General features: G+C 42.5%; 1 protein-coding gene across 1 annotated transcript in view; it reads left to right on the forward strand.

The window, feature by feature from the left end:
* Window positions 1-2,836, forward strand: part of SUCLG2 (succinate-CoA ligase GDP-forming subunit beta) — a 127,168-nt gene extending 124,332 nt beyond the window's left edge. The window contains exon 11 of the mRNA XM_035903835.1: window positions 2,281-2,836. Within this exon, the coding sequence (XP_035759728.1) occupies window positions 2,281-2,396 (116 nt within the window). The 3' untranslated portion in view covers window positions 2,397-2,836. The remainder of the gene's footprint in view (window positions 1-2,280) is intronic.
* The last annotated feature ends 6,979 nt before the right edge of the window (window positions 2,837-9,815 follow it).

Here is a 9,815-nt window from a genome sequence, read left to right on the forward strand (position 1 = left end):
CTATCATTAAAAGAAGAAAATTATAGCAAAGGAAATGCTTGCTGAAAAATATGTTTAGTTGTATGGCCTGCCTGTAAACCAGTATTTTATTTAACAAATACAAACTGCACCCTTACTCTTTTGACTGCAGTGAAATTTTTTTCAGCTTTCATATTTTCATTTGTCTGCATAAACTCCCCCCTCTCGTCTTAGTGGACTGTGTTTTGTATTGATTTTGTAATGCATGTTAGACAAGTGGTGTGGGGAGCAATCAATGCAGTGCGGAATAGATCCAATGTATTGTTCCTACTCTGACCTGTTAGTAAATTAATATTGGCCACTTAGTGAAGAGCAAAAGTTAGTTTTAAATACGTGGCTATCACAAACAGCATAATACTTTTCTCTGTGGGAAAATTTACAGGAAATTTTTTCCCCTTTTCCATTTTTTTTTTTTTTTTCTCCTCACAACACTTTGTCTTGTAGAGTCCTATTTGAGAGATTGGTACAATCTTGACTTTTTTAAATGTTTATCACACTTGTATCTAAATAACAGATAAAACCTTCAAGACTTGATGGGAATCCCTATACAAATGTGAGGAACTTAATAGAGAAGAGAGCCTTTGTAACGGCTTCTGACTTCCCTGTTAGAGTTCTGTACTGGCGATTAGCAGCTTCCACATGCTATATAGGATGCTTCCACATGCTATACAGGATGGTTGAAAAAAATTAATCAAGTATTATGCTCTTTTTTGCCCATAATATTCTTTTTTCTGTAGGAAAAGTCCTGTACAGCTCTGGATGTTACTATGCAACCAAGTCCCCTTTCTGTCAGAGATTTCAGATGTCTTTGACCGTCCTCCACAAGTCCCACAGTGTGTCCTCTGCACATCGGTGGCAGCAGGACCTCCTCTGCCAGCGCTTCTGAACAGCTAGCAGATGGGGTCCCCACTCCCCTTCCAGATGCCTGCCTCTCCCATCGCAGAGTGCTGGGGCCTGCTGCCACAGAGCTGTCTTTGGTCTCTTTTACTGCCAGAAGTGGGAGTCCTGACTTGCGCACACCGATGAAACAAACTTCGGAATGTCTCTACTTCCGCTGTATGATTTCAGACGTTTCGTAAAGTCTGCCAAAACCCCCAAATCACCCTTTCAAATGAGCATTCTGGAAGTTGCATAGTAAAGAGTATGCTCCTTGCTTGGTTAATAATTAAGGGTATAATTAGTGTACAGCTCCAAATATAATTAAAATTCATTTTGCTAGGTCTAGGAATTACAAAGTAATTAAGCATTTTGACATGGCAAATAACAAGGAACTTGATGTGAAGGAGGCGGCTAGAAACGGTCCTGCAGAGGATCAGCTTGGGGTCTTGTGCCTGTGACTAGCAGTGTGATCCCAAAGTGTGGATCCCACTTCCTCAGTAGGATACCTGACTCCACGTTCTTCCATGGTACAGAACATATCAGTGACCAAAGCATTGGAGAATTCACATTTTCTGTTTGTCTTTGTTTTCCAACAAGAAAGAGCTAGAGTAAAGGGGAAGGTGATGCGCTTCTTTTTGATACAGGTGAACAGTGTGAAAAACATGCTTTTCTGAAATATCTTTTTTTAATTTATGGTTTTTTCCTTTACTGTGCATGTAGTCTGTTGACTAAATTTGAGCTCCCTATGTACAAAGTGGAGCACTTGTACAGTATGGCTGTGCAGTCTCCTTCAATGTGGATAATACAGTGCAGCAGCAGAGGAGGGAGCGGTGTCGTGCTGAATGCCTCAGAGCTCTTGGTTTTCCCTTTTTTTAGCAGAAATGCAAAAATAGCAACTCAAAGCCAGTTAGATTCTCAGTTATTACCCGAGTCTTTGTCTTCCAACAGCCTGTTCTGCAGCTTTCAGTTAGCACGGGTGAATTTTAGTTACAGTTGATTCACTGACCGCTGATTAGCTGTAGCTGACTTGCTAATAAATGCGTTAAATCTTGGGAGTGTCTTAAAGGCCTGGTACGTGATCCATCATCCACTGCTCCTGCTGGATGTCCCGACTGACTCAGCTGGATGTTGGATTGACCCTCTACTCTTCACAAAGCCCCTCTTGTGGATGCAAGTGCTATTATCAGATTGCATTGTCTGTCAAAATTGTCACTGAAATTAAGAGTTCCTTCTTCTCAGCTCAGTCTAAACCAGTCATTGAATCTGTTGTTAAACTGAAACAATGTGTAGTTTGAAGCATTAACTGCTTTTATAGAGATTTAACAGAAGATGCTTGTTATTCATTAATGTTAATTGCTAATTATAGTCAATGTTCTTTTGTAGGCACAAATGTTCATGAAGCCCAGCGCATTCTGAATGAAAGTGGACTCCCCATCACCTCTGCAAATGACCTTGAGGATGCAGCAAAGAAGGCAGTGGCTAGCGTGGCCAAAAAGTAACATCTTGAAAATTACTCACAGGGAAAGCGCGTGTGTGTTTCACAAGACGTCATTCCTGTTCTTATTTCAGAGAGGATTAGTGGAGTTTTTCTAAGCAGTCATCCGTGTTGGTGGACTTCATTTGTAATACGTGGCAAACTCAAGTTGCAAGTTAGGCTTCAGAAATTTTGCAGTTGCCTTCTTGAAAAGTTTGTATGTCTTCATCTAATTTTGGTAATTTTGTTGTTCAGAATTGTAATAAGTGATGCTTCACTTCGTAAAGCTCTTTTTCTGCTTTCCTTCCAAAATTGTCACTGATAATTATGGTATCTTATCATGAGTTTAATAATTGACTTCTATCAACAGGATTGTTCTTGAATCAAACACACGTAGTTCACCTATTTCACAATATTTTCATTCATTTTTTAATATTGTAAAGAGTCAGCAAACTAATAATGGGTTTATTTTTTTTATGGACTTTTACAATGATGAAAAAAATTGTGCTTACAATGTCTATTTTTATTCAAATGAATAATACTTATTTTCTTTTTTTAGAAATCACACGTTTTGCCTTAAGATTATTTTCTTTTGTAGATGCCAAAATATACCTCACAACAGGAAAAGGGATTGAATAGTTGGTAGTGAAAGGACCTTCCATTCTTACACTGTGCCTATAAACCGGCAAAATGTGATTCATTTTATTTTCTGCTTTTTGGAAACGAGGTGCAGTATGTCTAGGTGTAGCAGTGCCATACAGAGAGCTCCAGGAGCATGTGTCTGCCAGTAAGAAAATGGCTGCTAACTTTTTAAAATAACCTCTTTCATAAGTATGTCACTGCTGTGAGGTTTTAAAATAAGATGAGAACCTGAAGCAGTACTTTGTCAGGAGCATGGAGTATTCTTCAATTGATTTAATTTCAAAAAACCATTTTTGATTTATTGGAAATAAAACACAAATGAACTTTTCCATTTTTAAAGTATTTGATTTCTCAGGCAGCAATAAAAATATGTACAAGAAAAAAATTTCAGCACTCAGATATTGACCAAGATTTATTTTGGTTATATATTCCTTTGTAACAGTCAAAATTCAAGCTGTTAGTTACACAAATCATTCATTCAGGGAACAGAAGACAATACCAAATGGCTTGTGTAACTAAAGAACTCGGTATAAATCTCACTCAGCCCAGGAATTACATGCTGAAAATCATCAATAAATTTGAACAGTGAACAAATGAGTGGATATTATGATCTGGTGTTGTAAATGGGCAGAGAGCTAAAAATTTTTCTAATAAATTCTTAATTGTGATTTTTGAGCGGCTCTAATCAATACCGTGTTCTACTTAGAAAAATGTAAATAAATTTTTCTTGACATTTCCATTAAAACTGTTACATTCAAAATAAATTATCTGCACTAATCTCTGGCTCTTGACACAAAGAGTATGGATAGGTTGCTATCATCAATTACTGTAGGTTTTTTCTTTTCCATTCCTTTCTCTACATATTGCTCAAGGAAAAAAATGTACGACCGTTAGAACAGCAATAAATATGCCACTAGGTATGTGCTTATTGACTGAATGAAGGAGAAGGATCTCGTTAGTGGTTCTCACGAAGGTGCATAGAAGCACGCTGCTTTGAAGGAAGAAACGTTTACCTCACCACAATAAATAAGAAAAGTCACACTCTATTTTATATATTTTAATACTGGAAATAGAAGCACTCTGTGGAAGAACTGTTAATGCAATGTTGTCGCACACTGTGTGTCCAACTTCTGGTCTCAAAACCGTTCATCGTGTGTGTACATGATTATTATTCTGCAAAGATTAACACTAGGTAGACAGTTTCATCAAATAAATGTAAAAATGAACCCATTTAATGACTTTGTTCTTTCTATAAAATAGAAAATGGTTTCATCTGTCTATCGTATTCTGTGTTCTTTCATTCAGCATTTTGTTACAGGTGGTTGAAATCAGATGCATAGAAATTTAGTTGCAATTGGGTAATATTGGTATACTCTTATATACATGCTTTTTATCTAAAAAAGTAAATCTTTTTATCTCCATATATATCTTTTATTATACGTAGGCTAATGACGGTACATACAAGTTTTATTCTTCTTAGGCCATGTACAGAATAGAACAGTGTAATTTTTAATCCTCAGATCTCGTATGGAAAACGACATAAGCTCTGGGTTTGTATTTTTGAACGTTGGGCGTTTCGCTTGCGCCAAGGCACCACTCACTCTCTGTAACCAGAGGCTCCCTTGCTGCGCGCTGCTTGCTTGGTGTGGCGTTGGGGGCTGGTTTGGTTTTATGTGCATGGGCCATTTCTCTGTGTATGGAAATGGGTAAAGTTAGTTTTTGTCCCTCCGGCACAAAGCGAACAGCAGTGTAAGCAGCGGGGAAGTTCCAGTTAATCCTCTTGGTGAAAGTTTTAAGTGGGATTTAGTTAGCCTTTAAATCTTGAAGTTCCAGCCTGTATTAATAAAGCTCTGTAGGATTGGGCACTTAGAGGGGAAACCAGGAGGAAACTTAATGCTGACATTGTGTTACATCTTCAGCGAGACACCTTTAAATTCTCACAGTGAAAGTATAACAGCTGGGAGTTCTGGAGTAATGTCCTTAACGTGCATTTACTATCCTATTTGTCAGGCCTGTTCTTCCCTACATCCGGAAAAGCAGCTGGTACGTACAAAATTGCTGTGACTGGAAGAGGATGTCAGTGCAAATCAGGCGCCAGATGCGATCCCGAGCAGCAGAGTCTGCTTCCCCAGTCAAGAGCTGTGCTGTGCCGCTTGCCTTGCCCGCCGAGGTGAGCCTTGCCTGGTGACCTTGGGGACTTTCAGAGCTGGGCGCCTACAATAACCTCTGGTGGTTACGTGTCAGGTTGGCCCGGGTGGTTCCCTTGTGTGGAGAGCTGAGCCAGTACTGGCTGAGGGTACCAAGAGTGGCCCAAAACACAGGGCTGGGCAGCCTTGCTGGGCTAGAAGAGCTGGGAAGTCTATGTGCACAAGGCTAGGTGCTGGCAAAACCCCTCCTATAATAAAAGCTGTCAACTTCATTACAGAAATCCAAGAACCTCCTAGGCTTAGTGCTTTATTGCATGGCATGTAAAATGCTAGTACTAGGTGCTGCTGTAAGCCTCTGAACCGATGGCGAGATTTCATGCCTTGTTTTTCTTTTTGCTGCCTTTCAGAAAGTTGGAGTTTCTTTTGAAGTCAAGGTCAGCTCTAGCAAGGGGCAAGTGGGGGGAAAGCAGCTCATTGCACATTTTGATTTATCTCAGATTCTTTCCCCTTCCTCTACTAAACTTCCTTGTTTTTTCCCCGCTTTTCCACCCACATAGCTCACTGCCTGTGCTTCCTCACTACTTAGGGTATCATCCTCAAAACTGGCAGAGTCCACACCACTGGGTTTTGCTAGATGTGCACAGTTGGACCAGCTGGTCTGGAGCTGGATGCGTTGAGGGAGCATCCAGCCGCCTGCATGGGAACTGGGTGTGCTCCGCTCAGCCCATCCGCCAGCACCAGCCTAATGCTGTGCTACCAGCAGGCATCAGCGACCGGGTGCGGCCGGTGTACGCCAGCCTAAAAGCCATCCTAGAGTCCGCTCAATGCCTCTTCCCTACCTGTCCGTTGCTGCCCTGGGAGGCTAAGGCCTCGACCTCCTGTGTTCTCCACTCGCTTCTAGACAACAGGAATAAACGCAGGAGCAGAAACGGGCTGAGGAGCAGTTTGGCTCGCTTGTTCAGGAGTGCTGGGCTCTGAAAAGGAGCTGCGTTTCAGAAAAGCTGTAGGCAGATGTGTTCGTAAGAGGAGTGAAAAGCATGGGAAAGCTTGACATGCATGGAAAGGGCTGCTTCAAGGGGAGAAGAAACACTCTTCTTGAAGGAGAAATAGTCTTCCTCAAGTCCAGCGTGGACAGGACAAGCAGTGAGGAGCTTTGACTGTGGTAAGGGACATTTGGGCCAGACTTGTAGCCATGATGTAAGCCAAGGAACGGGCTGTGAAATCATCAGTGGGTGTTTTTTAGAGTTAGATGAGCATGTCAGGGATGGCTTAAGAAGAGTTGATCTTTGCCTCAGGGCAGGGGGATGGATGAGGTGACCTTCCAGCCTGATCTGATAGGATTTAATGCTTGTTGGTTAGGTTTTTGTTGTCCTATTTTCTTCTCAACTTGTAGGTACAGGGAGGAAAAAGGAGGACAGATCTAGTGGATTCTTGAAAGAAACTGTTTTTAATTTAGTCACAAAGAATGATCAGCAGCTGCCAGGGAAATGAAAAGCAGATTATGCAAACTCAAGACTTTCCGTAACAATGGGAGCAGTGTTATTGCAATGCATAAAAGGCTGAGCAGAGAATTAGGGGTATCTATCAACTTTAATATGTTTAATTTAAAAAGGAACAGGTTGCACCAACAGGTTTTTTTCTACTTAATGAGGCCCATTCATAAGTAGAGTAACAGGATTTGCCTGTCACCCAGAGGAAATCATGGTATGTGTATTCGTACTTTGGTGCAAAACTTGTGTTGATCGCAGTGATTTAAAACTTTTTCCAGCCCAGCTGCAGTCAGTTTGATGTCAGGATCCTTTCATCCAGAGACAGATGCACTGTTGGTAGAATCCTGAGCACGTCTGTGTCTTTGTTCAGCCTCACAAAGTACCAGCTAAAGATTAAAAATAAAAGTATACGTGGATTATTACATGTTATTCCTCAGAGATAACTGCTGTGAGGTAAGATTTGACTTATCCAAGACCTGGTAGCCCCCTCCTGCAGACGAATCTTTAGTGCATATGTGAATTTGGCCTTTTTCATTTCCCTACTATGCCCATGTTTCTGGGTGCTGAGTGGTGTAGGGACAGTAATAGTAGAACATTGCATAGCATATGATGCTCCCCATTTCTTGGGGCCATTTCTTTTCTATAGGACTTAGAGCATTGAAAAGGGAAAAGCTTTTCTGCGTCTCTTGGATCACAGTGCCAGGCTGGAGACAGGACTCACCTCTGTTCTGGCATGTGGATAAACGCAGGCTGCTTCTGATGAGCTACCCTTTCCATGTACGTAAGTGCAAAGTGGCCTTGATGTGCAGGCAGAGGGCAAAGAACTCAGGGGCAACCCACAGGGCTGGATGGGGATGGTGGGTGGATCCTCACTGGGCCCCAGGGAAGCCTCTGCTCCACACGTCTTCTGTATCTCACACTGCTTGCAAGGAAGAAGCTCCACGTTGGAGCGGTGATGGGTTCCCATATCTGCCCTCCTTCCATCCTTGGAGTACTCCCACATCATTAAGAAGGAGAAAGCAAGAGCAATGCCACAAGGACAGCAGTCCTTTCTCCCATCATCTTGGCACAGGAGATGCATCGTCCTGGACCTCCTCATGTCTGCATAGATGGGAAAATAGCCTGGACCTCAATTCCTAATTAAATCCCGGCTAATTTGTAATGAAATCTAGCAGAGATAGCCAAGGCTGGAGAGAAGGAAGCAACTGACAGAAATAGGTTACTCGATGAATTAAGTGCTGTTGGGATGTGCAGCATGATGGAGTTTGGAAACTGGGTCCTTTATATTTACCAGAGCAACCCCTCTGAACGCACGCACGCATGCAAGCAGGCCGTTGTCAAAGAGGTGACAGTGACAAAGTATCGGTACTGGGAAAGGAGGGCTCGGAGAGATCAAGTGTAAGAGGTTTTGCATTTCTCTAGATAGAGAGATGGGAAAATGAGAAATTTGATCTTTCTATTATAATCGACATAAAGGATTACAGGGCAGCAAAAGGCCGTGCAGCTAAACAAAGCTGTTCCCTTTAAGTTTATTTCAAATGTCTCTCTGCTTCGGCACTGTGTCCTTCAAGACTTTCGCTCCGTAATTGCATGTGGCATCCTCTTTACAGCTAGATGCCGACTGCTGCTCTCCAGCCGCTCTAAAACAGAAATAAAAAATAACAGGCAAGAAAGGGCATTGCAGCAAGTACTTAGGAGAGACATTCCTCCTCTGTTTCACAGATGGGTCAGTAGAGGGGTTTAGAAAATGCCATCGCTCTCTTTGGCTCCATGACCGAACGCTGGCCAATACTCAGCAGCTCAATCCCCATAACAATTCTCCCTTTTGTTTCCATTAAAAGACTTTACCCTGCGAGGCAGCACAGTTCAGGAAATACGTGGTATTTGGTGCCCTGCCTTACCTGGGTTGCTTGCTTAGCAAAACTGACCTTATGCCCCAGCTGCGTGGGACTAGAGGCTTCAGCCAAAGGACATTGGCAGCAGCGTGGTGTTCATCTCCTACAGTTGTAATATCCTGATCTGTGGGGGAGCCAGGCCTGTGAAAACAGACAGCCTGCAGCTTCGGAGGGGTTCATGCTGCCTTTCAGTGGGAGAGCAGCAGCGCTACCGTTGAACATCAAAGGGCTCATCCTCCTTCTGCCACCAAGCAATGGGTGAGATGGGGTTTGCATAGCAAACACCGACCAAGGTGGGTCCTGCCCTTCTGCACCTCTCTGCCATACTATGAAGGTGTAAATCCTTTCTTTATCATTAGAAGATAGCGGGCCTAAAATCCCCTGCTCATGTATAGGTCATTAGGATGTGCTTGACTCTCAAGGGTGCCAGGGAAGCCCATCGGTGTTGGCAGCTCTGTGAGGGGAGCTCCTGGAGATGTTTGGGCAAGCCGAGTTGTGAATTCACCCTGGTTTTTAACTCACCCTGAGGTTGCTGGCGTGCTTTTCCCTTTTTGGTTTTCCGTTTCCCAAGGGAAATATGAAAAGAAGGGCTTTTTAGGAATTCTGACTGTAGCGTCCTAGGAGCATTCCTGACTAATATCAATAGAAATTGCTAGGTCTGGCCCAAAGAAATTAATAGGTATTAATAGGAAGTAAGTCAGACAAATTTCCAATATTCTTCTTGGACCCTCTTAACCTGTCCATTCACTGAAGTTCAGCTTCATGATTAGCACTGCTCAGCCTAAACCAGGAGTTCCTGAGGTGTTGGAAAGTCCTTAATGCCACCGGCTTTTTTTACTGTTTTCCCAAATGCTTTTCCCATATTGTACAGCAGGAGGAATAATACTTCAGACGTGAAGATGTTAATCCGCTTTGGGTTGTGCTCTAAACAAGCATGTGCAAAACACCATGAAAATGAAGCAATGCATTATTTTGCATTTAATTTTCCATAACTCTTGTAGTCCTGGTGAAATGTTTGACGTAACACACCTCCGCAGCTTGTCCACTGAACATCTGGTAATCAGTCTTTAAATTCGCTTAGGAGAATACTCAGAGCAGAAAGTAAATTTTCTCAGACATACAGAATGTCACTTGCAAGAGAATGAATCTTTTTTCCATTATCACCATGATGGGTGCAGGATACTGCTGCTCTCATGCTGAAGTCCAGAATACCAAGTGCTTCCTCACCAAGACAAAACTTCGGAGGACAACGGCAGAGTAGTGTGTCAGT

Source organism: Egretta garzetta, unplaced genomic scaffold (assembly GCF_000687185.1).
Source record: "Egretta garzetta isolate BGI_Z169 unplaced genomic scaffold, ASM68718v1 scaffold91, whole genome shotgun sequence".
NCBI classification, from domain to species: domain Eukaryota; kingdom Metazoa; phylum Chordata; class Aves; order Pelecaniformes; family Ardeidae; genus Egretta; species Egretta garzetta.